The 27,720-nt window shown below is 40.1% G+C and overlaps 1 protein-coding gene across 5 annotated transcripts in view; it reads right to left on the bottom strand.

Annotated features, from left to right (window-relative positions):
- Fhod3 (formin homology 2 domain containing 3) overlaps positions 1-27,720 on the bottom strand; it is a 401,480-nt gene that overhangs the window by 4,507 nt on the left and 369,253 nt on the right. For 3 of the 5 annotated variants that reach the window (XM_048363541.1, XM_048363538.1, XM_048363539.1), the window contains 7 exons: positions 21,417-21,599; positions 19,857-19,976; positions 18,973-19,134; positions 15,994-16,184; positions 11,794-11,986; positions 6,636-6,807; positions 3,976-4,137 (listed from right to left, as the gene is read on the bottom strand). In XM_048363541.1, coding sequence (XP_048219498.1) covers positions 3,976-4,137; positions 6,636-6,807; positions 11,794-11,986; positions 15,994-16,184; positions 18,973-19,134; positions 19,857-19,976; positions 21,417-21,599 — 1,183 coding nt within the window. Of the gene's footprint in view, positions 1-3,975; positions 4,138-6,635; positions 6,808-8,315; positions 8,340-11,793; positions 11,987-15,993; positions 16,185-18,972; positions 19,135-19,856; positions 19,977-21,416; positions 21,600-27,720 lie in introns of all 5 variants that reach the window. The other 2 variants (XM_048363540.1, XM_048363537.1) reach the window with 1 other exon arrangement.

Genomic DNA, 27,720 nt, shown 5'->3' with positions numbered 1-27,720 from the left:
ATGTCCTGTGCTCATGCCTAGGTGCATTCAGCTGTCTTTGGAGGAGGGGTTAGTCCATCTCTAATCAGCTCTAAAAACCATTAAGTGCTGAGTAAACATGAATGACAGTATTGTTGAGGAGAAGAGGTTGACTGAGAAACTCTAGTCTTTTAATATTTTTCTTTTGTTCCAAAAGCACTAAGTTTAAGACTTCTGGGCCCATTGCCACTGTTAACTTGTCCTATAAGAGAATATGGAATTGGCTTAGGGTACATAAGGAAAAACTATTTAAATATAATATGGGAAAACTTTCTTGATAGGATTAGTATGGGGGGAAAGCTTTGGGTATTTTCAAATGACATTTTGGAAAATGAAAGGTAAATGAACTACATTGAGTATGGACCAGGTCCAGGACTGAATTCAATATTTTGTGAGACATGTCTCCAGTTCTCTCTAAAATAGATTCAGTAGTTGTTCAGATTCATTAATTATGTCTCCAGGAAATACTTAACAGATAGCATGATTATATCTCTCATTGAAGAGGATTTTAGCTATATCAAACAAATGTGAATTATTTTTTATGACCCATAAAAGAATGTCCACACTCACAAAGACGCACTGTGACAGGAGACTGTCACAGTATAAAGGGATAAAAACCACAATATGCAATCAAAATCCTTCCTTTTCCCAGCCACTTGAATCTTCCCATTGGGAAGCTATTCTCATACTGGACACCAACCCAAAGTCTCAGCTATTTGTGTCATTTGAAAGTGATGATGATCTTTTATAGAAACAAAGCCCTGAGTCCAAACTCCATGTCACATCACCAGTGGGGGCATAAAACATCTCCCTTCTTTGAAAGGAAACTCAAGAGTAAAAGTTTCACCCAGTCTCTCTCAACCTTAATAACCATGGGCAATGCAAAAAGAGAAAGAAAATCTATAAGTCACCCTCATCCCTGACTCTGTTCTTTGACAAGGTGAGTACATGGCAACATACAGAAAGTCAGCTGGGCAGATCTTCTTCTAAAGATGGGTCTAAGAGTAGAAAGGACAAGGGGTTCAGGTTGGGCTTCTTCTCCTCTCCTCCTACCCCAGCAAGTCCTGTATCATTACACTACGAAAGATTCTCCAACACCATTAAACTTCAGCATGTTCTAGGCAAGGCCCATATCCAGGAAACATGAGAGGGAAATCAGCCCCAGGATAAAACATGTGCTCCAAAATGAGGAAAAAAGAAACCCAAATAAGAAAAAAAATCTGAGAACTCAAAGAACACTCTCCATGGGTCAGAGCCACCAAGTGACCCGAGAACCTTAACTGGCTGGAATGTGGGGGAGCACATGAGGCGAACTGGAGTGACCACGTCCTGGGCCACTCAAATTTGGAACATTTTACTTAATGAGACATGGGCTGACATGAGCTGGAAAAGCAGCAAAACAGCCATGAGAACCTTAAAATGGATGCTCCCTTGGCGTGCTCCAAAATGCCAGGTGCTAGTAGGACACTTGACAAGAAAAGGCCTCATTACCAGCATCACAGGTAGCAGACATTATCTTGGGGACCTTTGAATTGCTTGAGGGCCATCAACCTCCAGGTTGCAAAATGAATTCTATTTCATTTCCTAACTATAGGACTTGCTGGATGGTAACTGCCTTCAGACAAATGAGTTATAGCCCAAATATGTTGGCTATTCATTATCTACTTGCCTCACTGGCACCATGAAACAATCAAATCAAACACAGCATTGTTTATGGTGAGGTCCAAATCCCTAAACTTCACTTTGATTTTGCAAATTGTTTCTTCTCCCCACCCCTATCCCCTTATTCCTTTAACCTCTTATGAAAAGCTGGAGTGTATCATCTTTTGAAAATGGAAATCAAAGTCTAATATCCCTTGTCTTAAATTTCTGCTGATAGGGCCATTACTAACTAATAAATTAAACTCGTTACAGATAAACACTTACATGAGTGTGGGACTGTATTTGTTATAGTAACTGTGTCACGGGAAAAATGTGCTTGGCTAAAAAGAATATACGGCTGTTTTGCATAAGATTGGAATGGAAATGATACCACAGGAAATTATTTTATGTCAACCACAAAAACAGGCGCTCTCTTGCCAAACTGAAGAGGAAAATTAATTATGACTGTGTTATTGTTCCCAGTGACATTATGGGTCTAGGAATCTGATTTTCTCTAGACCAGAGGGTGGGCCCAAACATGCACAGTAACTTGTAGGAGGACCCATACACTTGGCCTCCAAAGAATGGTTGGGCCATGCTCTCCTGCAATCGCCTTATCTGAGGTCCCTCTCCTGCCATCTTTTTCCCCATTTCCTGCTAGTTCTTCCCAGCTCATCCCCAAGGTAGCCATCTGACACTGAGGTTATCCACTACAGAAAATAACAGGGGAGTAACCAGGAGGTAACAGGTGCAAGGTTCCTCTCATTTGGTTACCAGTTTATTTTATTGTTTTGTGCTGGTACATCAGCTTGAACTTAGGGCTTTGAGAGTTCCCTTTGCCTTTTTGCTCAAGGTTGGCTCTCTACCACTTGACCCACGGCACCACTTCTAGCCTTTTGGTGGTAAAGTGGATATTAGCGTCTCATGAACTTTCCTGTTTGGGCTTGCTTTGAACTTCCATCCTCAGATCTCAGTCTTTTGAGTAGAAGGTTACAAGCATGAGCCACTAGTACGCTGATGATAACCAATATATGTGTTTTTTTAAAAAAAATCTGTATAGACTATTCTAGTGTGAATCCAAAGTTAAGAAGCATAGATCTAGAGTTTTGTCACTCAGACAAGTTACAAAGACCAGCAGCATCAACTTCACAGAGGAGCTTGTCAGAAACTGACTCACTCAACTCACCCATCTTAGTGAGAACTGACCCCCCACACCCCCATACCGCCTTCACCCCCAGAGCTTCTTTTTCCTGAGAAAAATTCCCATCAGAGACAAGAGTAGATCATACGAAAGGAGGAAGCTTCAGTAGGCCACAGGAATTTGTTTTGCATCCTTTACCCTAGTAACAAGCATGGCAGTGAGTCAAGTAGAACAAAGTCAGACACTGAAGTCTGTACTTCAGTCTCCTCCTCTGAAAATCTCACAGGTGGAATAAACTAAAGGAGCCCTGCATTTGAGTTCTTACTAAACTCTCTGCCTGTCTGGGGTTACTCTCTGAGAGACAAAATAAGAAGAGGCACATTCCTTTTTTGTCCCACTATCCTTTGCTCTCAAAAGGAAAGTCAGTGGAAGGTGAAGCCATGATCCACCGAAGCCTGAGAGCTCTCCCCAAACACCAAGAGCCATAGTGAATGCAGGCAGATGCCAAAGATCCACAGAGATCCCATTTCCCCAGAAAGAAGCTCTGGCAAGAATTGACACAGTGCCAACAGAGGTACCATTTTACCCATCAGTTCAGGGGGTAGGAGCAGGCAGCAGGCTTAGACTTAAAGAGACATACCACTTACCTTGACTTTGTTGGATCCTCTGGTTAACTGAGTACCTTGAACAGCTAGTTTCAAGAGACTGAAAAGCTAATCAGCCTGAGTTAACATTAGGCATTTCAAGCCTCATGATGCTGCTTGCTAGCTCTGATTTTTACCTTCAACCTGTGATAGGGAATCTGCCTCCAACTCAAATAATGGCCCTTTGCTTTTGGATGAAAGGCACAAATTCAATCTTTAAGCACCAGAAGCAGTATTTGGCCGTGCCTCCCCTGCCCATCTCTGCACACCAAAGACCTTCAAGGGCCTTTCTGAACTTAGTAGAGGCCATGTGTGCATTGAGAGATGTAAAATAGAGTGAACAGAGGGGTTGCTCTTCTCTTCACAATGGCCAACATGGATACTGAACTTCAAACCTTTTGTTGAGAAGTGCTGGTGGGCACTCTAGGAAACAATGAAAATTCACAGGAGTTGTCTTCTCTGAAATTGTATCAAATGGAAAGGAAAGTATCTCCAGGAGTAAGTCCTTCACCCAACCCTAAATGCACTCACAAGATTTGCGGTTGGCCCGAGATCGCTTCCTCTCCCTTGGCACCACTCGCTGACTGGGCACTTGGGTGGCCGACTTCACAATTCGGTCCATGATCTCATCAGCTGCATCATCGGTGACATTAGGTGAGTCATCAGTTCCCATAGTCCAGGAACTAGTAGATCCTGAAAAGTTAAACGAACAGATGGTATAAAAGACTCAGAGTGAAAAATCCCAAAATATAATGCACACCATTTTTCTTCCAAGTAGCTGAGATCTGTCAGCTGTGGATTCTAGCAAGAGAGAGCGCTTCAGAGTTAACATAGCCAGGGTGCTAATGTGTCCCCACCCTTGGCTGTTACCTTCCAAATGCTCTGCACAAACCTGTACTGGAGCATATGGATTAACCTGCCCTGTTCTTGTCTCCTTATTTTATTCTCTCCACTCTATGAGCTGTATTCAACCAGCAGGTCCTATAAACTCCCAAGGACAAATGATCTGTGCCATACCTTGCTATGTATGTACTTGCAGTAATTGTAGAAATCTACTAAGTGTTAATGAGTCAGCTTCCTACTGGTGGTGGGACATCCCAAGTGAATGAATGTCAGCTAGTCCTAACTTCTCATAAGTTAAACAGAAATCAAGGGATTTGGAATTATCTAGCAATTTTTAAAATATAATAGGATTGTCCTCTCCATCTAGCAAATGGAGAAATAAACCTGATACTTTTCCTTTGGAATAGTCATCTGCTTCCAGATGAGAAAAATACATTTATAAATAACCATGTTTATATGGGCCAAGTTGGTCATCAAAAGTATTAACTTTAGACAAACAAAAAGAACCAACCACCAAATCAGAAGTTTACAAGTAGCATCCATTAGAAATTAATTCAATATACCCAGAGCCATTCCTTTGGGACAAATCCACATCCTTTTGACATCTATAACTGTGAATATGTATGTAAATATATATATTCCTTCTCCATTTTTCTCAATATGCTTTACTTTACAATTTTTTTATTAATCTTGAAATTCACGTTCTGCCAGAACCAATCTGCTATCAAATCCATCTACTAAGGCCCTTATTGCAAATTTAATTTTATAGTTCAAGAATGTTTAAATGATTGTTTCTATAAATTCAAAATCTTGGTTGAGTTCATACACTTTTCATCTACTTATGTACGTTTTTGTTTTCATTTTGTAATTTTATATTTAATAGTACTAGGAACTGAACCCAAGATCGTACTTGAGTTATATTCCCCAGTCCTTTTGTATTTATTCTCAACATAATTTAAATGTATTACCATCTTTAAGTAGTTGTACAAAAATAGGTGCCATATAACAATATAACAAGTCAGTTTATGAATATAACACATCTTTTATTTTGTCGGTCATGGGCTTTAACTTTGGTCTTGGGCACTGTCCCTGCGCTCCTCAGCTCAAGGTTAACACTACCATTTGAGCTACAGTGCTACTTCCCACATCTTTTGTTTTTAATATTGTGTTTTTCTAACTTCTATTGGGCTTCCCTCGAACTTGCCTTCCTCCTGCCTTGCATCCACTGAGATTTGATAGCCAGTATCACTGCACCCCACTTCTAAGGCCACATTGAGTCTAGCACACAAAGCCTACAAGAGCTGGCAAGCACACACGCCCCCCCCCCACAAAGAGAGAGAGAGGAGAGAGAGAGAGTCACACCAAGGATATCTTAGGCTTCTGGGTACCTAAAGGTGTAAGTAATTCCCCTCTCCATATACTATAATACCATAAAGCTATTTTATTTTACTCATAAAATAATTACATTTATATGTTGTTTTTTTCTAGGCTGATAGTCTCTACTCCTCAGCATCTAATGACACTATTTCTCTAATTTCTAACTTCCTCATTTTCTTTCCTTCTTTCACTGAAAACACTCTTGGAACACAGGCTTCATATGTGTGTATGTCTTTGTGTGCCAGTCCTGGAGTTGATCAACTTCTTTTGTAAAATAATTGTACCAGGGTCTGTTAAACATAAATTCTATCGTAATAGATCATCTGTGCCATTCGAGTGTAAAGCAGCCACAGAGAAGACAAATAAATAGAAAAAAGTGCAATATATCTATATCTACATCTATGTCAACATACACGGGCCTGTGATTATTCACTTACAATAAAAACACCTTCTATAGGCCAGGAGTAGTGGTACATACTTTAATCCCAACCACTCAGAACTCAGACACTGGCCTGAGACCAGCTGGGTGGGCAAAGTTAAGATGAGATCCTAGCTAAAAAACACACTAAAAGCAAAAGGACTTGAGGGTGTGGCTCAAGTGGTAGAGCACTTGCCTAGCAAGTGTAAAGCTCTGATTTCAATCCTTAGTAACACACACGCACATATACACACACACACAATAAGAAGGAGAAGGAGAAGAAGAAAAGGAAGAGAGGGAGATTGGAATGGAGGGAAAGAAGGAAGGAGGGAGTGAGTAGGGAGGGAAAGAAGGAAGAAGCAGGCAGGGTTGTTTGGGAAGTGTTGCATTATTTGAGATGAGGCTATTGAAGGTAGCCAGTGAAAGGCCAGGGAGGGTTACTTGTGCATCGCAGCCATTCATGAGCACAATATTGTGTGCCCTGTGATAGGTACACTGGATGACCCTATCCCCTGGGTGACCAAGGGAGAAGAGGAGCCCTGCCAGGAGTTACCTCGGCTCACTCGGCTGCGAGTGCGGATGAGCACAGGGGTGGCATCCTCCACGGCAGGGGACGAGGTTTTCAGCACAGCCTTCATGTTCTCATGTTCAGCTGCATCTTCTGCATAGCTCAGACCCTGTGGCTGACTTGGTGGCACAGGAGAACTGCCAGAGAATTTGCCAGACTGCAAAACCAAAGGAGGTTAATAAGCACATGAGGGATATTTGATTCACCAGAGGCAACTCAACCTTAGGAAACATTCATCTATGGAAAACTTTCCCTTTTGTGGGTATGTGTTTTGTTTGTATATATTCCATATATCCATGCATTCTGACAGTCAATGAGGTTATTGACTGGTGACAAAACAACTGTGCATAGATGTACTGCCACAAAGAAAAGCCACTGCCCCAGAAGGAACTCGACCAACCATCTGCTGGCATGAGTCTCTCTCAGAGGCTCAGATTCCCTGCTAAAGGTCTACTAAAGGTAACAGACTGCAACTCTGAGGACAGAGTTACTGAGCCTCAAATTGAGATCCAGAAATTAGAGCTAAAATATGCCTTCTTTAATCAAATGTCCTGTGCTTTATCTTTCCAGCTAAGAGCTGGGAAGAATTTGCCTAGATCTAGCTAGCCTGACTTCATTTTGAAGAAAAGGAAACTGAGGACTTGTAAGACTAAATGGACAAAGACTTAAGTGGGCTACATGCCAGGGTGCAGAACAGAACATGATGGATAAATCCAAGCCCAAACAGAATTCAGCAACACTCATTATTTTCAATTTTGTAAAAAATACAGCTATTTAGATAAATATGCATTGCGAACCCATGATGATTTTCTCTATCTAACTCTACCTGCACAAATAGGCATTAAAGAGGTATACTAGAACATTGTATGTACACAATGCCAAACATCCAGGCAAAACACGCGAAGTCAGACAAACTACCAAGAACTACATAAATTCGTCCCCGCCTTCCCCTTTTCAGCCACACCAACAGAGCTTAGGATACAGAGCTGTGTGACTTGAACTCCCCATTCTTCATAGTCAATCAGCCCCCAGTTTGGTCTCTGACTCTAAGGTGAGAAACCCCAACCCTCCAGCTCTACATACATGCTATGGGACCTAGTCAAAGAAGCGAGCACATTTCAGAGGATATCCATGGGCTGGTGACCATGTCTCTGGCCTGGCTTTTGGTCACGGACCCACATCCTCTTAGTTTTAGGACTCTTTATGTATTTATCTTGCTATGTAGATCTTGATATGTAGTCTAGGCTGGCCTTGATCCTTTCTGTCTCACCTTCTTGGATTCTGGAATTAAAGGTGAGGACCACATATAGCTACCTAGAATTCTGTTTTCACAAGGAACTTACAAAAGGCTCAGAAAGGTAGCTGGAAGGAAAGTATGAAGAGATTCACTGGACCTGCCACTAGTGACAGGGCTAATGATTCACCTAGAGTCACAGATGGCTTGGAAAATGCAGTTTACCCTTCACCTTCTGGCAAACACAGCATGATGATGACTCATTAGATAGTTAGTGACCACACAAAAATCAACCCGTAAAAATAAATCTCCATGCATGGTTTAAAGCTCCAAATAATGCTGATACTTCATGCTGATGATGTTAAGTTAGATGCTACAGCACACATGAGGAAGTCAAATGTAGTGTTCTTCATGTTTATAAATGGTCATACCTCAACTTCATCCTCGTCATCGGTCTACCCAACAGGACAGAACAGGACAGGACAGGATGAAAAAGAAGGATTCTCAGAAGGTATAAAAGTCAGCACAGTTGAGATCTCAATATCACATCACATTCTTAAAAGGAGATACTGGCCACTGCAAACCAGGGTGCTTCCAGGCCCTCCTCTCCTATCCTTATCTAGATACTGTTCTGTGAGCTTCAAGTCCAGTGCTGACGAAAGGCAGTGAGGACTGGAAGAGCTCTAGGACAACCTTCCTGGGCTGCTCATAGGACCAACAATCAGCTTACCTGGTTCATCTGACTACTATTGATTTTCCTCCCTGTTCAGAATCCTGATACATGCCTGGCTAAGTTCTCTTCAGCCTACCACCTCCTGGTGGCCACTAAAGCTCAGTAAGTGAACTAGCCTCCATTCACCTGGCTCTGTCATCAGCTGCTGTCCCCTCTCATGCTGAGTGCTAGCCCTTTCCATGTCAGGTTGCTGGGCTTGGACTATATCAGGACACACAGGACATATAGGACACATGGACACCTCCCAAGCAGAATATATCCAATTACTCTCTCCTCAAACACACCTCACCTGTCTTTCATGGTGGCCACTGGGACTGATTCTCTGTGTTTGTACGAGTCAATTTATTATTCAAAGTTAATAAAATAGTCCTTTGCTAAATACAAATGGGAGATGAAGAAGACAATAGAACTGACAATAGAAGAGACAATAGAACTGTCTTACTATCTTTTTCTCCTCCCACCCTCTTTTCTTTGGTCTTATGGCTTATTTAACCAGGGTGGCTGCCAATTTTTCAGCAATCAGCACATGTGCAAGACGTTGTATGTATAAAACCTTCAGCCCTCTCCATAGCCCTAAAAGTAATCATTGTCCCCTTTCCATAGATGAAGAAGCTGGGGTTGAGGGAGATGAGGGGGGCCTCACCCACTGCCCTGCACAGTTGGAGTCCTCGTGCTTCCCACACCCAGACCATTTGGACTACGACAGCAGGAAAAAGGAGCAGAGATGCCCAGAGCTGCTTTGTCTCTGTTACCATTGCTCTTGAACCAGTTTGGAATAGAAAGAGGAAGATGGCTGACCCTTGCCTGTTACTCCCTGGACCAAGGAAAGTGAAGTCAGGTGTGGGACCATGAGCAGGAAGGGTAGAGAGACAGTTCCCAAGAGCTGACATCTACCTGACTCTGTAAAATGTCTTCGAAGACTACACTAGATATTTCATCTCAGTTTAACTGCTATCACTTCATTCTCGTTTTATTCAGCACATCTATTATTAAGCATGATGTATTATAGCTATAAAACCTCTTTTAGCTCTAATATTTGAGGTTCCATTAATCTATATTTATTGTGTGACTTTGGGATCTGTTGTATATATGTCATTTTCCAACCAAACTGCAACTACAAGCTTTCCTTGCATTATATTTAAATCTTCTTTGATGCCCACTGTAATTCTGGACACACATGAATGCTTCTCAATTGGGAGAGCATCTGAAGCCAGTGTGACAATATTCTACTATTCCAGCAGGTGGCAGTCATTCTATACAAATGGCACCTGACCTCTTAAAAACCATGAAAGGGAACCCAGGGGTCTAAACTGTCCAGATCTTAATGAGAATTTAAATACCATTGAATCAAAATCTAGAAATATTTACCTTGGTTTATGACTGGGAAAGCTAAATAGTCTCAAAGGGTACACAATTTAAAAATTAGTGTGATCTGTTAAAACAATCTCAAGAATTTGGCAAGAAATTTTGATGTGTTTTCCTAATTATAAGCATATTGGGCTTGTGTTCTTTTGCCCTACAATGTGCCTCATTTCCATAATAATAAATGACTCCTTTAAAAAATGTTTAAAAGTAAAACTTTGGGATTAAATATAGGCCACAGTTTGACCAAGTAGATTCAGTTTGCTTCCCGAATCCTCCAGGTGGGCAAAGATCTCGCAGAAACCAGTATCAGAAGACATCAGACATTTAGCCAATGGCAAGGCATTCGGAACTGCCAGGAGCTGCAGGAAAGGCTCCTTTTAGAGAAGAGTCTGGAGCTTTCTAAGGCTCCACAAAGTTCCAAGGAAATAAGAGGTTTGGGTGGAAGTGGGTGATAAGGGCACTATTAGTTCATGGCTCTCTTTAGAATTGCCTTTACAGTACAGCAAAATGTCTAAGTCAGTGCATCTGGATTTCCATGTGAGGACAAGACCCCTCAGGAATGTGGACTTGGTGAGAGAGAAATAACCACATTTCCTCTGTTTTGTCTACAACATGAACACACCTCGAGCTGCAGAAGACAGCCTCCATGAGGTCTCTTAACTTGCTTTTCTTCCTCCCCAAAGAAATCTGCCTGACACAAGCTCAGATGAAGCTTAAACCATCAGGGGTGACAATACTCCCCATTGCTTAACTCATTCTATTCCTTCTATCAATAAAAACCCATGTACTGCTCCAATTCCTGCACAGGTAGAAGAAGTTCACGAGCATGGATACAAACAATAACAACGAAAAAACCAGACTGAAGAGGTATTCAATAGGTTCCAAATATGATCTGTTAGCAATAAAGATGACTTTATTTTTCCTGAGTCTGTTTAAGTAAGAAAAAATGGTGAAGAAAGGACTATTCCTGGTAATTTTCTTTTTTTCCTGGAACTAAATTCATAGCTTACTAGAAAAGAAAGAGCTGGCAGCCTAGGTTCCATGTTTCATAAAGGCACATTGAAAAATGGGACCTGCTCCGGCTATCTTCATTGTTTTTGTCCCTCCCTTCACTCCACGTACTGAGCATGTCCTGTCTTGGGTGTGTTGTGCACTCAAAGACTAGCTAGCTATGCTCAGGGTTGGACTGGCCAGGAGGAGATGAAGAACCCAGGAACAGGGAGCTATGTAAGTATCCAGAGGCAACTCATGGTCCTATAAGAATACTGCTGGGTTCACTGTTGTCCAGAATACCTTTTCTTGTTGACATTCTATGACTTGAAGAACTGTGAAGGGCCAATCAAATCATATCTTGGAGCAGTTATGTCAGTTTCTCTATTCACCTGCCCCAAATTAGTGGTCCATATGACTGACTCTATAACATTGTTATGATGACTGAAATCTTCAAGCATTTCCAAATTAACACCTGTTTTCCTGTGATCAGAGGCTACCTTTGATATTTTTCGTTGTCCAATTTTACCAAATATTTAAGTGGCAAAGGCTTCATACAACACACCAGCATGCACTATGCATTTCTTCTCTAGCCACATAATCTTAATTTTACATGTCCTAGGCCTCAGTTTGCCACAGACTAGATTTTCACAGAATTAGAGGAAAACTTTTGTTTGTTTGTTTGTTTTTAGACCTTTTTTTTTTAAGGAGACATTTCCTTCTATTATCACACACTTTCCAAACTGTGGGAAGGCTTTATGGTGGATCTCATTTACAAATAATAATAATATCATCAAGACACTGACTTTTGTGGAACTTACATCGGTGATCATCTTCCCTCTGGTCTTATTTCTCTCTCTGTGGTTGGCCCGCTTCTGTTTCTGCTGCAAAACTCTTTCCCTGGTGGTGCGATACTCTAGTGCAAATTCACTAATGGTCCGGCAGAACTTGTTTATGTTCACTTCTCGAATTGCATAAGGAGGATGGCCCATGAAGAGCAAGAAGGAGTGAAATCTGCAAGGGAAAAGCAGTAATAGCAGTGATTTCAGGGTTGGTTGTGAGTGTGTGTGTGTGTGTGTGTGTGTGTGTGTGTGTGTGTGTGTGTGTACTGGAGCTTCAACTTAGGGCCTGGGCACTATAGCTTTTTTGTTCAAAGCTGGCACTCTGCCACTAAAGCCACAGCATCACATCCAGCTTTTTGGTAGTTAATTGGAGATAAGACTCTCACAGACTTTCCTCCCTGGGCTGTCTTTGAATTTTGATCCTCAGATCTCAGCCTCTTGAACATCTAGGATGCACGCATGATCTACCAGCACCAGGCTCATGACTTCAGTTTTCGAAATTTTTTATTTTTTTATTGTTATTATAAAGAAGAAGTATGGCGGAGTTATAGTTACAACTTCAGTTTAAGGGAACAAAAATTACTTATCTAAAATATTTCCACTAGAAACCAACTGACAAAGCTCTCAGGGAGAATGTTTCAAGGGTACTATCTAATAAAAATATAAATAAAGTCATGTCCAACTCACTTTCTCATCAATGGAGATTAAATCTAGGTGGTAAAATTTCAAAGGACTGTGGTTTTTATTATCACTATTTTAACATTTTCTACATGAGAACTTTTAAAAATTTTTAAATTTTTAAATTTTTTTTAAAATTTAAAAAATTTTAAAAGTTTTAAAATTTTTTGTAGAAGTGTTCTACAGAGGTGGTAGAGTTACATGAGTCAGGTAATGAGTACAATTCTTTTTTAACCATATCTCCCTTACCCTCACTCTCTCCCAGTTTTTCCTCCCATCCCCACCCATAAGATGTACAGCTTATTTTCCACATAGTATCTAATGAGCAGCACTGTTCTACAGCTTTCAAAAATGATGAAGTCCAATTTTAAGAAAAATGGTGCCATTTCTAGGTTATATAATAACAGAATAGTAATAAAGAACAATTGCTTACAAATTCCTTTAATAATAAGAGTGAGGTATGGTGGTGCATACCAATATTCACAGCTACTCAGAAGGCAGAGATCAGGAGAATTACATTTGGAGGTCAGCCCAGGCAAAAAATTATTAGTAAGATCCAATTTCAACAAACAAGTCAGGCATGGTGACACAAGTCTATAATCTCTACACAGGAGGAATAGATAGGACAATCATGTTCTGAAGCTGACTTGGGCACAAGACCCTACCCCCAAAATAAGTAAAGCAGGGCTGGGAATATGGCCTAGTGGTAAAGTCCTCACCTCGTATGCATGAAGCCCTGGGTTCGATTCCTCAGCACCACATATATAGAAAAAGCCAGAAGTGGCGCTGTGGCTCAAGTGGCAGAGTGCTAGCCTTGAGCGAAAAGGAAGCCAGGGACAGTGCTCAGGCCCTGAGTCCAAGGCCCAGGACTGGCCAAAAAAAAAGAAAAAAGAAAAACAAAAAACTGAAGAGCAGAATAGCCAATAATCTAACAAATGAGCAAGGAAATATAACAGTCATGTTATTTTCATTCCAATCTCTCTACTCAAACATCATCTCCCTAGAGAAGCCTTTTCTGACCAAACCATGTAAAACAGTACCTTCCTGTTTCCCCCTCCCGAAACGCCCCTCCCCACCATTTACACTCTAATGTCTTCCTGGATCCTACTTCCAACTGATACTACATTTTGGATATAAGATATAGTGTATGATATGACATGAGGATAGGATAGAATACTATTACTGCACTATATATGTTTCCTCAGATCACTATCCAAAACCCATATAAAGTAAAAATCAACAAAAGGACATATTAGTCCCCAAGAGGAAAATTATTTTACCTTATTCATATGATCTTTCTGAGTCCTCTTTTATATGTAAAAACAACTTAAGATCTCTTATTCTCCACATCTAGAACATTGCTTTGAGATCCAGAGGGCATCTAAATCTAAATATAGAATTACCAAAAATGTTCTATTGGATAAATGCCCAGGAGTGGAGCTGCTGGGTCATAAAGAAGTTTAATGTTTAATATATTTTTATTTTTATTTTAGTTTTAAATGTTATCATAAAGGTGATGTACAGAGGCTTGCAGTTACATAAGTCAGGTAATGAAAAGTGAAAAGCTCCTGTGGAATTCTGCCAGGAAGAAGAGCAAAAAAGTAAAACAAAGCAATTGGAGCTCTCAATGTTCCATTCTGGATTTCATAAAGGTGTTCCTGTTTTAAACACACACACACAGACACACAGACATACACACACACACATCTTGCTGAAGATTTCATTTTCACTCAGAGTTCTAGTTTAGATGTTTGAGGGTGGCTACTACATGGTACCCACATTTGCCATACAATTTTTTACTACCATCATAGGTATAATGAATTTCTGGCCCAACCTGGTGATCTCTGGTGGGATGGCCAATAGTGAGCACATAGGAAGTTTGGTCAGGTAGGATCAGTCATCAGCAAGTGACCAGCTTGTATGCAACAATTAGAGTAAGATACCTTAACAAATATCCTTATGAACACAATGAGTTTTTAACTGTCTAAGATAAAAAAAGAATCAGGCCACTAGCTTTATAAGACTTTCATAAAAGTGTCCTAGTTTCATGATACTCTGAAAGGAAATTATTTATTATTGTATGTTTATTTTTAAATTGGGAATTGATCTCATCGTATAAAGCATGAAAGGTCATATTCTTTGCCTCTCCTTTTTAGCCATGTTAAGAGTGTACTTTAATTTTAGTATACAACATTGGGGGAAATAGCTCATAAAATTCTCCTATCCAGAGAGAACATAAAAGGTCTAAAGTACATGTAATTAGAAGGGTTTATGGTTAAACAACTAAATTCTACAAGTCCTGATTAATAGCTTGCTATCAGCCTGGAAGATTGTGTCCCTTATTCTTGTTCTTGCCAATATCTTTAAACACCTTTCTTCTCTCACCAGTCTGGGCCAAGACTAAGATGTATAATAACCAAAGCAGCAAATGACACAAACTGGGAGGAGTGGGTTCATGTGCACATAAGAGAATCAGGTTTTGGAAAGTCTGATGCAGGCTTACAGAAAGTGAAAGGAGAGAAAGAAAGACAAGTCGAGAGGAGGAGAGGTAGATGGGAGGAAAATGTCCCTACACCTATATTCTGTGATAAAGCAAAGAAGAAAGTGGTGGTTCATGTAAGGAAACATCCTGCGGCCTAGGAAGATGGAACACCTGGATTCTAGTCCTGGCTGCCAACACTTTAAAAAGTGCCCTGGACAACCATGTAGCCATGCTATACCCCAGCCCGCTTACTTGTGGGTAGAACAAGGCCTGGTCCCTGTTGATATTTCTCTAGGGTAACTATGAAGAAGGTTGTTGTAGGAGCGTACCTGTGGTCCCCAGCCCTTACTCAGGCACCTGAAGTATGGAGGAGCTGCCAGAGAATCCACCACTGGAAGGTTCTCAGAGGGCAGACTGAAGACCAGATGAAAGAAGAACTTTTTTTGTTGGTGGTCACAGGGCTTGAATTCAAGACCTGGGCACTGTCCCTGAGCTTTTTTACTCAAGGCTAGTCCTGTACCACTTTGAGGCACAATGCCCCTTCCAATTTTCTGGTAGTTAAATGGAAATAAGAATCTCACAGACTTTCCTGCTTGGGCTGAACCATGATCCTCAGATCTCAACCTCCTGAGTGGCCAGGATTACAGGCACTGGCCCCCAGCAAGGAAGAACTTTTCGAACAACTGCAGCTGCCTTGCAAACGAGAAGCTCTCTGCAGGTGACACTACTGAAGCAGTTGCAAAGACAGAGTTAGGTTTGTCAGAGATCTCACAGATACAATTCCTAACCCCAGGGGATTATTTTTTCATCAAGTGACCTCTGATATTCCTGCCAACTTCAAGATACAATGGTATTATGCTATTATGTAAGAAAAATGTAAATGTCCATGAAACAGCATCTCTACCATTGGTATACTTATATGGAGAAAGTACAATAACACATTTGTAACTGATCTACAGATCCTTATTTGCAGAACATTTCCAAGAATATTGATCTTTCTGTCAGTTCGATACATTTACCTGTTAATTATCCTCCTATGGACAATCTTTAAAATGATAATCCGCTCTGCACAGTCTTTGAGGAACTCTGACATCCGTTGTTTTAAAACTGGTTTCATTTCATGTTTTGCAATTGCCTTGAGGTGATCCCATGAAGCTTTGCATCTTTTCTCCATCTGACATAAATTATCCTGAAGTTGATCAAAGTCAACCTGAAAATGAGAGAGAGAGAGAAAAAACACTGCAAGTGCACTGAAACAACTGGACACCAACCTAAACCAGGAGAACAAAGTGCCTCCAGGAAGAAACAAATATCAAAACCAAATTTGCAACTTGAAAGACAAGCATATTCGTGGCCTAAAAATTATTCACATGTGTATTTGTCATTATCTCGACATCAAATTTTTCAGTGATAAAACTGCTCTCCAAATGAACCCAATAGACAGAGTCACCTTTTCCTGCCTTATTTGGAAAGAAATATTATGCAAGTCTTTGGGAACTGTAAATTAAAACATGAAATGAAGAAACCTAGTACAAGATGAACTGAGTAATGTCTCATAAAAGCTTTCAGAACACTCTTATTGTTCTGGAATATTTTAGAAGGATAATACTGTAGAAGGCAAAATAACTCATCCTGGTCAGATTTGATTATGCCAGGCAGTTAGAATCTCTTCCTGATCTCCTTTACAATTTGAGTATCAAATTATTTTATCTACTCACCATTCACACATCCAACTAACAGTCATGGAAGAACTAGTATCCACCCATATCAGGAACTGAGTATGTAAAGACAAATATGAAATGCAACCAAATTCAAGCTCTTCAGAAACCTCATCATATAAGCAGGGGATCACCACACTCAGGGGTGTATATAGCACTCACAAGGCCTGTATTGGTAGGGAGGCAGAGGATCCTGATAGAAAATAAAAGCTACACATACAAAGAAGAGAGATGACAGAACATGTAAGTAGTTCAGATCAACAGAAGTGGACTGTGATAAGGCTTTCTAAGGGAATGCTTTTATAAAATTTCTAGGCTTGAAATTACATAAATCAAAGCATTAGTCAATTCTGATATATATATATATCACATTTAATAGGAGAAGATGAGAAATAAATTGGGAGGGAAACTAAGAGAAATAACTAGATGAGCAAGCAGGTGGGCTGAAGGGAGGAGCTGAGGAAGAAGGGGAGTAGGCAATGGTTGAAAAGAGGGCCACAAACACAAGTCTGGAGGAACAGCAGGGCGTGAGGGTGAGCTGTAACTGTTGAGAGGCCAATGGCTATAGTAAGCAAGGCCTGAAGGAGAACACTCAGGAATTTCTAGAGTGACTTCTGACTAGTAGTCCACACTCAGAAGGACAAGAGAGATCAAGTCAATGAAGGAAGATACATGAAAGGATTTCTGGCATCCATTAGGAAGAAAACCCTAGGAACATCGAGGATTCCTTGTGCTGTGGAGCCAAAAAGGCTCTGGGAATGAAGTCTAAGTGGAAGATTTTGTGGCATCCTGTTGCAAGTCACATAGATCGGGTCAGCAGTCATATTTGGTAATTGCCAAAGTTAGAGTGAAGGGGCTACCTGCAGAATTGGCTTGCGTAACCAATTGTTATACAAGGAAAATGATGTCACTATTATTTAAATGTCAACTAATCATCCAGTCAGCTTAGTGGAAAGGTCTGATACTGAAGAGGGGTCAGGGCGAGGGCAGCTACTGTGCTCAGCTATAATAACAAGACCTAGGTCAAGGCCATTTGGTTATAGCCAGCTTTAGCTGGGGAAGGTTGTAGGTATAATTGAAGGATTATGCATGAGCAGGAAACCATTGAAGATTCCATCTTCAATTAACCAGAAAACACTAGAAGAGTTTCCATCTGTGAGCAGAAAGCTGAGTAAAAGGGAGAGGCTCTGAGTTTTAAGCCCCAAGAACAACACAAAAACAAAACATTCACACAGAAAACCTCTTCTGAGGAGATGCTCATAAGGAAGTTGGAGCAGTAACTGGAGAGAGCTCTGCTGGGTCTTTCAGAGGGGCTTTCTGCCATGGTTAGGACAATGAATATGAATATTTGTAATGACCATAAAACAGTACATGGAAGAGAATAATATGGCATAAGCACCTATTTAATAGAGGACTTTGTTCTGAGAAATCATACCTTTTTCCGCTTCAGCTAAGTAGACCATCAGGCCAGGAGAGTGAGAGTACTGGCAAAGAGAACCTTGATGCCCTAACCCTATTCCTTGCCCACTCTTCCCTCTATCATCCCTTTGTCTCATACTAGACTCCACTGCATTCTAGCACTGTGTGCTATTGAAGGGTATCCTCCCACCCAGTGAATTTCCTGTGTTTTCCACAACCTTCATTTCTCGCAGTTCTGTCTCAAGGATCCTCCTGCATTGGAGGCAGCTATGTGGCCACATAATGTGACTGCCTTTTTTCTAATAAGCCATGTGGTCATGAAGATAGAAACTCTCTCGCTTTAGCTGAGAGGCCAATGCTATATACTGTTTACAGCCCTATAAAAACATTCCCTGTGCATAAGATCATTGGGATGTCCTAACTGTGGGCAGCTGGGCCAGGCCTGCCCTCTTCCCTGGCTCCAAGCTTTACTGTAGGTCCTATGCACATTTCAGGAAGAGCCAGGTGGGATCTTTGTGACCTATCTGCCCACCTAAAACAGACAACTGCATCTTTGTAATATTTTGAAGACTCAAGTAACACTCTCAAAAGAGGACGCAGGAGTGAAAACTTGGATGGCAGGCTTGTCGTAACATACCTCAGTAGGAAAGAATCTGACTAAGAATGAGTGATAGGAAAAAGATCTTAAAAGTTCGTTAGAAATGGCATGAAACGAATCATAGTCACAAACTCCAGAGCAGGGAACACAGACGGCACTGAATGTCTTTCTTAATAGAGCATGTGTGCCACTGAGATGATTCTCAGAAAGATCCAACAGTAAAGGCCAAGGAAAGGCCAGCTGCTCCATGGTCATGGACGTACCTTGGCTGACCTGGTGATGGCTCCAATCTCTGTGTACAGATCAGAGCTGTCTGGGAAGTTTTCCACCACCATGGTGCACACATGGTGGAGAAGTGACTGCTTGTGCACTGTGTCTTTGACTTCTGGAACCTTCTCGAGGTAGCTTAACTCAAACGCTTTGGCCTGTTTGGTGATGTAAAGTAAAAGATGAGAAAAACAATCCTCATATAGGCTGTTGGAATTACACAGATGGTCAGAATCAATGCCCAGCTGCAGTAGCCCAATACTTAGTTTCTCTAGGACTGAAACTCTTAGATCACATGCTCTATCCTTTTTCATTCACAACATGTGAACCTGGCACACTAGGAATGAGGGTGAGACTCCAGCTCTTTCCTACCACATCCCTGAGACACATCCAAGACCACATCCTCAATCAGGGTGCCATGAGACTGGGTTTTTGGTATCTAAATATCAACACTTTCTTCTTCATCTGGCCCTGCCACATGCAGGTCTACTGCTTTCTAGCCAGAGCTTGACCAATGGCAATAACAATAAGTTGCTTAAAAAAAATTCCGATGTGTATAAGCACAGTGTTTCAGTGATAAATAAGCTCAGGAGGGAAAAAGGAAAGTAGATGAAAATTGCAATATCTACTTCAGGAGTAGCCATACCTTATGAAGAAGAATATGTTTATTTTGCCAAGTGTCTTGATTTACAGCAAGGTTAAGATTTTTTTTTTTAAATGACCCCTAATATTTCAAGCCCAAAATTTCTTCTGATTTTCAGCAAGAAGACATAAAAGTTGATTGTTCTACTTTGGGGAATCAGAAGTATGTCCTCTAGCAACAAATGATACAGGTTTTATGACAAGGGAGGCAGGAGGATAAAGGATGGGGAAGACTTACATTAGTTCCATTTAGAAAGTTCCCAATGGCTAGGAGAGTAGACAGGATATAACCCAGAGTTTTATTGTGCTCCAACTGGTCTATTCCTTCTTTCAGGTCCAAAAGTGGTTCTGCTACTTCCTTTTAGTTAAAAAAGAAAAGATAAAACAAAAGATAAACAAATGCAGGTTTAGGCTCTTTTAAAAAAAAATTATGAAAGAAATAATAACCACATTTCTCCATAGCACAGGTCAATCTCACGCAAACATTTTGTCCTTGTCATAAAACACTGAAAGTAATTTTATAGAATATTTTGAGTGCTCATACTATGCTTAGTTTTGTATTTATGTCACTTCTGGGGCTTGATCTTAGTACCTGGGTGTTGTCCCTAAATTTTTTTCCCTTAAGGCTAGAGCTTTACCACTTGATCCACAGCCACAGTTCTACTTTCAGGGTTTTTTTTTGTGTGTGTGTTGGGGGAGGGGGTAGTTAATTGGAGATAAGAGTCCCATGGACTTTCTTGCTCCATCTGGCTTTGAACCATGACCCTTATACCTTAGCTTCCTGAGAGCTAGGGTTACAAATGTGAGCCACTGGCACCTGGCTTTTTGTTTTGTTTTTGTGTATTTTGACTGTAATATGTCACATGAGGTCAAGTGTATAATTTTTCACTTGTAAGCAAGAAGTTTTGGATTTGAATATGTGGATTTCGACCTTGGGATAGTGTTTTCTTTTTTTGGCCAGTCCTGGGCCTTGGACTCCGGGCCTGAGCACTGTCCCTGGCTTCTTCCCGCTCAAGGCTAGCACTCTGCCACTTGAGCCACAGCGCCGCTTCTGGCCGTTTTCTGTATATGTGGTGCTGGGGAATCGAACCTAGGGCCTCGTGTATCCGAGGCAGGCACTCTTGCCACTAGGCTATATCCCCAGCCCGGATAGTGTTTTCTTGATGGAGACTCACAGCTTTTCCACCAGGGCTTCTGAGCCTGTCTTCTCTCAGCAAGTCTATTCAACTAATCTCTCTTGTACTTTACTGCCTTTTCTCCCTGCTTCCCACCCGGCCTAAAAATGTACTCCTGTCTCCCAAGTATTTCCCAAGAACTTCTCCTTTCTTCTAGTCTCTTCTTAGTTGCTTGCAATCTGCTTTGTCTTCCTCTTTCTATTGAGCATGTTCTCCTAAAAGGTACCCAAAGCCCTGATAGCTGCTATTGTCAATGGCAGCTTAGATGATTACCATCAGATAGAAAGAGAACAGGAAAGATCCTATATTGTGCTTTTCTGGATTGTTCCAATTTCCTACAATAAAAACCAAGTTTAATTTTTAAAAATTATTTATTTGGAGTCCACTAGGCATCTGAATGTGATGCCAGGCAGGCACTTTAGAATGACCCATTATTATAAGGCTGATAACTCAGTAGAGGCAGCTCCCATCATCCAGTGTTAAGTGATGAAACCCATTATCATTAATTCACCCTGAGAACGTGTACTTAAAACAATACTCCATTAGCTTAGTATTTATTTAATAGGCATTAATTAAAAAAACACTAGATTTCTGAACATTTGCATCTAGTGCAAAGTATTTACCTTTTCTGTGGTTTCATAATCCATTTTGAATGCCCAGAGGTGGAGTCGAGCTGAAAGCTCACTGATGGAGGAGAGCATGAGCAGGAATTGCTCTGCACTGCCCAAGGGAACCTCAGGGTTAGCCAACTGAGCTTCCTGGATTTTCTGTTTCTCCTCCTCAGTAGGAATCATGGTTAGAATTTTCTGGAAAGATGGGATAATATAATAGTTCTCTCTTAGTGATGAGTCCTAGTCAACATCTCAAAGTTTTCAAACTCCTATTATATTTATCCAGTTAATAGGAATAGTCTATGTTTAACCATATACAGATATCATTGTTTTACAACCAAATATATATGCTAAGCAACTTTCCCTGAAATTCTTGAGTTATACACATGAAAAACATTTTAGGAAGAAAAGGGATGGAAGGTGAAAGCAACATGAAAAATAAGATAGAAGGTCAGAGAATTGCTCCCTGTTTCCTAGGAAATAATGTGAAACATGTCAAAAATACATATTGTATAGCACATCTCATGGACTAAAAGAGTATAAAAATAACTCATTTACAAAGAACTCCTAATGACTTTTGTTGGGGACATTACAATTTAAATTGTTAAACTATAGTACAAAACTTAGAAATGACAATATTTTAATATCAAGCTCAAGTCTGATTGAGAAAATTAAAATTGCATTACAAAGAGCAATGCCAACTTGAAAAAGAAAAGTGTCTTTTACTTTTGTTTCTAGTAAAAACTAATTATTGGAGGCAGAGAAAAAAGACACCAGAAAGGCGGTTCTTATAGGTTCAAATTCCTTAGGGATTAAATTTTTTAAAAGATGAATTTTCTTCTATTTCTGTGTCTACCCTTGCCATTTGTATTTAACATTATACAGAATTACTACCCAAGCATATACAAAAGATAAAAGTCAAAGAATTAAAAAGATAAAATTGTTCATATTTGCAGATGACATGATTATCTACATAGAAAACTATGAAGAATTACAAAAAGTTTCCAAAAAAGTGTGTTCAATAATGTTGCATAAAGCAATTACACAGATATCTACCTAGCTAAAAAAACTTAACACAAATTTGTGTTTTCACTTCCTTATTCCTTATATTGCTCTAGGTATAACAAGAACTCCAAAACAAAAATTGCCAAAACCATTTCTAACTCACAGAAAGCATTTTCTTACAATGACCAAAATTGTTAGAAGGTATTTATAATGAACTTATATAGCTGATAAATCTAACAAGTAAAATATAGTATCTGTATAATAAAATTAGAATATACTGATGAAAGACATCAAAGAAGATCTAAATAAATGGAAAGATATACCATGTTTGTGGATTGAAAGTCAGAGTAAAGGTGTTAATTTCCCTATAGATTTATCTATAGCTTTAATTCCAATCAAAAGACCAGCAAGATTTTTTTTTATTAAAAAAAGGTGATCCGAAAGGTCATATACAGTCATATATCATCTAGAACAATCACGATGCATTTGAAAAATAATAGCTTTAGAAGAATCACATGATTTCACTAGAATAAAACTAAAAAATTATAGTAATTATGACAGAAATGTTCTTCAGGTTGGTAAGTCTTAACATGTAAGGCTGTCTCTAGTTTAACTAAGCCAGTAAAGTACCATTGCATTGAAGATGTATATTTGGAGCTGCGATCAGAGTAAGAGTACAAAAAAAAAATAACTCATATATGTTTCTTTCCAACTTCCTCTTTCTCCTGGCTCCAAACTGAGATCATATAGGTAGTTATTTGAGCATCAGGTAAGAGATCTTACTTTCTGCTTCCCCACTGCCTGACTTTTGCCCTCTGTCCACAAAAAAAGTAGATAAAAAAAACCAAATTAGACAGATATTACTTCTTTGAAAACATCTATCAGCTGAATTCAGCTAGTTAGAATAATGCAACTCAAATTTGTGCTTTCATTTTCTTATTCCTTATATTGCTCTAGGCATGACAAGAATTCCAAAACAAAACTTGCCAACACCATTTTTAACCCACTGAAAGCATGTTCTTGGAATTGTTTTTTGTTGCTTTGTTCTTTTCAGAAAATAATCAGTTTTACTTTTTTTCTCTCTAATTTAAACCATTTGTTCACTGTTGGAGATTTATAAGGTTGCCATCTGCTACTTTATTATTTTTTACACATCACTGACAATAAAAATAGCATTAAGACAGTGGAAGAACAGGTCAAAACCACCTCCTGTGAGCTGGTGGCTCTTCCTCCCATAGAGAAATGATAATGGGTGAAAATTTTAATTTATTTTTCTATTACATGAGGTTTATTGATTATTTTATGATCACCATTTTGTTTTACAGAAAAAGAAACATAAAATAAAATTAAATGTGGTAACCTCAATTTTTACCTTTCTTCTTTGCTCTAAACATAACTGATTTTATACCTGAATGGCATATTTCAGAAAAAATACAAAAATATCCATTTTTTATGGACCCAAATTTTATTGGCTTGACCATTTGACTTACCTACATATGATACTATAATAAGTAATGATTTTGCCTGGTGATTTTGAACAGACTCTTGGGTACAACTATGGGTAAAAACCTACCACAAGGATTTGGGTGACAACAACAGAAAGTTGGAGAATTCAAGGCTGAGCTGAGTTTATAAACAACTTGTATATTCTCAAGAAAAAATAGTATTCTTCTGAAAAAAACGCTTCTGTAATCATCTTGGTAGTATGTTCTTCTACTGTTTGAAGCACACTGCAGTGGAAATTATTGCTCCAAACATACAGATCAAATACTGGATGCTGTGTTTAACAACCAAAGCAGAATTGTTCTTCATCTCCTCATACCACCTCCATGGTTGACAAGGATTAAACTAGACACACAATTAACCACACAGTTTGTGACCAATTTTCACCATATTCTAGTTCCATAGCCTTTTGAGCCTCTGTATGGGCAGGCTCAGCTGCATGTGTTGAGCATCTATTGAACACCTGAAGATAGGTCCTGTGCAACACTAATTACTTAGAAAGATGTTATAGTTCTGCATGAATGGCTAGAGAAAACTTCTGTTTCCAAGATGTTGACAGGCATGATAGTCAAACTGAGCTATTTCAAGTGCCATTTGAGACCATTAGATTGTGCCACCCTTTGTGGAGACCATATTCTAAGAATGGAAAAGGAAAACAAATCTCTTTGTACTTCCATTTATGATCACTTGATGACATTCTACTTGGGAAAATATGATTTGTCTTCTTTAGAGATGACTCTAAAACAATTTCCTCAAGTTTAATACTATTCTTTTCGTTAACAAAGTTAACCACTCCCTTAGGATTGCATGATAAACACACCAGTGGTTGCTAAGCAAAGCTGCAGGACATCCTTTAATACATCCTAATTACATTTAGGTACACAGAGCTTTCTAATGGCCCCATTATGGTGTGGTGCCATGCCACAGTACATGTATCCAAGAAGCAGATGGTTTGGCTGAAGGCTCTTTGGCTATTATCTGGAATTTCATTAGCAAAGATCTGTAAGTTCACAACTTCCATCTCTTCTCTGTCTCAATTTAACTCTTGAATGGCAAGACTTTACAGACCAACCCCTGTGTGCTGCCCAGCACATTGATGTAGATCTCCTATACCCCCACAGTCCCAGCAGTCAATGGCCAGAGCTAGTAATCCTTCAGTGTCCTGGATTCCACGTTCTCTAGGAGGGCTATTTCCAAAAGAGTCTTCCTAGTCATGCCTGAGAATTGTTGAGGGATATATAATCCCTGACTTCTTGTAAGCAGATTATGGATCAAGGATTCTCAGCTAGATTGCTTTCACCCCCACAGGACATTTAACAATGTCTTAGAGACATTTTTGGCTTTGGACTAAGATGGGGAGGGGACGTGTTTCTAGTATGCAGTGGTTATGGATGCTGCTGCATATCCTGTAGCACATAGGGCTACCCCATAACAAAGAAGGTAAAGCCCCAAATGTCCATAGGGTTCAGTTTGCAAAACTCTGCTCTGGAAGGAAATTGTTTTTTAAAAAAAGTGTCATAATTCCAAGTGCTATTGTGACTATGTGTTTATTGAAGACTTCTGACACAATACAATCCCCCCCTCCTCCTCCTCTTCCCCCTCCTCTTCCCCCTCCCCCTCCTCTTCCTTCTTTATTGTCAAAGTAAAAAACAGAGGGATTATAGTTTCATATGTAAGGCAAGTACATTTCTTATCTAAATTGTTGCCTCCTCCCAAGGGTTTACTAGTGTATTCTGTGCCTGAGTCCTCTCCCTTCATATGTTCTGTGTCTCAGCTATTCCCAGGAAGAACCCTGTAGGCAGCATTATGAGGTGCACTATGTTGTCTTCTAGGTTATTATCTCTCATTTTCAGGGAACAAACAGCCCAGGCCTGAGGTCTGTTCCTGGGTCAGCCACCCCTATTCTCATACTGTGGGCTCAGGTTCTGGAGCTCTCATCCTTTACCTCCCCTAGGCCTGTGAGATTGACTGATAAATGTTGGGATTCACCTTCATCTTTAAGATAGGGACCATAAGCCTTGTGAGGATATACTTCATACTCATGGATGGGAATCTGTGTAAGCACCTACTTGGTGTCTGGCCTACAGATTGAGACTTATAAAGGTCAGGTCTAGTGCTGTGTTTGTTCCATTATTCATTAACATTGCTGTAACTATCATCATTCCTTCCTAATCAAAAGGGTGCTCAACTTAAAGCCAGGTAGATAAGGAAAAAGAAAAATGTGGTTTATTTTAAAATCTAAGTAACTTACTGAGCCTGAAACTTCTCTCAACCAATGAGAAGTACATTTCAGAAAAGCATAAAAGCAAAACCCAAAATAATGACTCTCATGATAGGCTTTCAAGTCCTCTGGATGGGAATGGGAAATATTTTTAAAAGGAGAAGTTGTCATTTTTATCTTCAGTCTTGCTGGCTCTAGCTGTATTTGAAGCTTCCTTATGTGGAAATCTGTGCTTTTGCAATCTCTAAAGGACCTGTTACATAAATCGGATGGCCTGACTGTGCACCAAGTTGACACTTCACAAGTGGTTCATCCAGGATCATCCAACATCAGGCACTGCTCTTCTCTCTTGCCCTGTGAGGACCTGTAGAGATTCCTCACACAGAAGTCTGGCCTGCTGCTCTCTGCTGCTTGACACCTGCCTCTAGGCCTCTTCTTATCTGTCTACTGTCCCTTACCCTGTCCTAACACATGCCCACTTGGATATGCTGGCTGCCAGACACCAGGACTCGCAGTACTATTTCCTTCCAACTTGAAAAAAAATGCTTATTCTTTCCAGTACCTCTTCCTAGAATAGGATAGACATGTTCCTCAAAGTGCTTGGGCCTTGCATAGGACTGCCATAATGATATGCCATAGACTAGGTAGCTTAGAACAGCACAAATTCATTCTCAATGTTAGGAGCTACAAGTCCACAATCAAGGGCTTAGCAGGGCCCTGTTCTATCCAAATGCTCCAAGGGAGAATTGTTTCTTTCCCCTTTTTTAGCTTCTGGTGCTTGCCCTTAATCCTTGACATTCCTTGGCTTGTAAACACATTGCTCTAATTTCTGCCTATGTCGTCACAAGGAATTCTATTCTGTGTCTCCCTGTGTGTTCTCTAAATTCAAGTGACATTCTCTTCCCTGTGTCTGTGAACAAATATCCTTCTTATTATACTTTATCAGTCATCAGATTTAGAGCCATTCTATTTCAGTATGACCTTAACTTGATTATAACTATAAGATCCTACTTCCAAGTAAGGCTACATTCTGGGTAGGCATGGATTTCGTGGGGGTCAGGAATACTACTGAACCCAGCACAAGTCCCCATGAACAACTTTTCTAGTAGTCTCTCCTTTACAAAGCACATCTGGCTTACTGAGATGCAACCCCTGCCCGTACTGCATTGCACACCTAGGCTGGGCCTGACACTGTGGCCTGAGTATGCTACCTCACATATAACTTTCTGGAAAAGTCTTGCTCTCCCTTTCTAGAGTCAGGCTTTCCTGAATGCTCAAAATTTTCAAATAAGACTGAGTAAATGGCTCAATCATGGGCTAATTTAAGAAGTCCAGGGTTCCTTTGTAATGGGGGGGGTTGAATGTCACCCAATGTCACAAGGCGGCATGTCAAGATTCCTCACTAATATGCAGTGGGTCCTCAGGTTATCTCACAACTCTGCAGGAATCTGTGAGCTGGCAAGTGCCTCTTTTATTCATCTTCCATAATTAGAATAAGAGATCTCACCTGCATCCACTGGCACCAACCCATGGTGAAAAGAGTATAAAGCCAAATAGAAGAAAAAGAACCTTGGCACAATAGATAAG

Source organism: Perognathus longimembris, chromosome 15 (genome assembly GCF_023159225.1).
Source record: "Perognathus longimembris pacificus isolate PPM17 chromosome 15, ASM2315922v1, whole genome shotgun sequence".
NCBI classification, from domain to species: Eukaryota; Metazoa; Chordata; class Mammalia; order Rodentia; family Heteromyidae; genus Perognathus; species Perognathus longimembris.
This window is presented reverse-complemented; position numbering and strand designations above follow the sequence as displayed.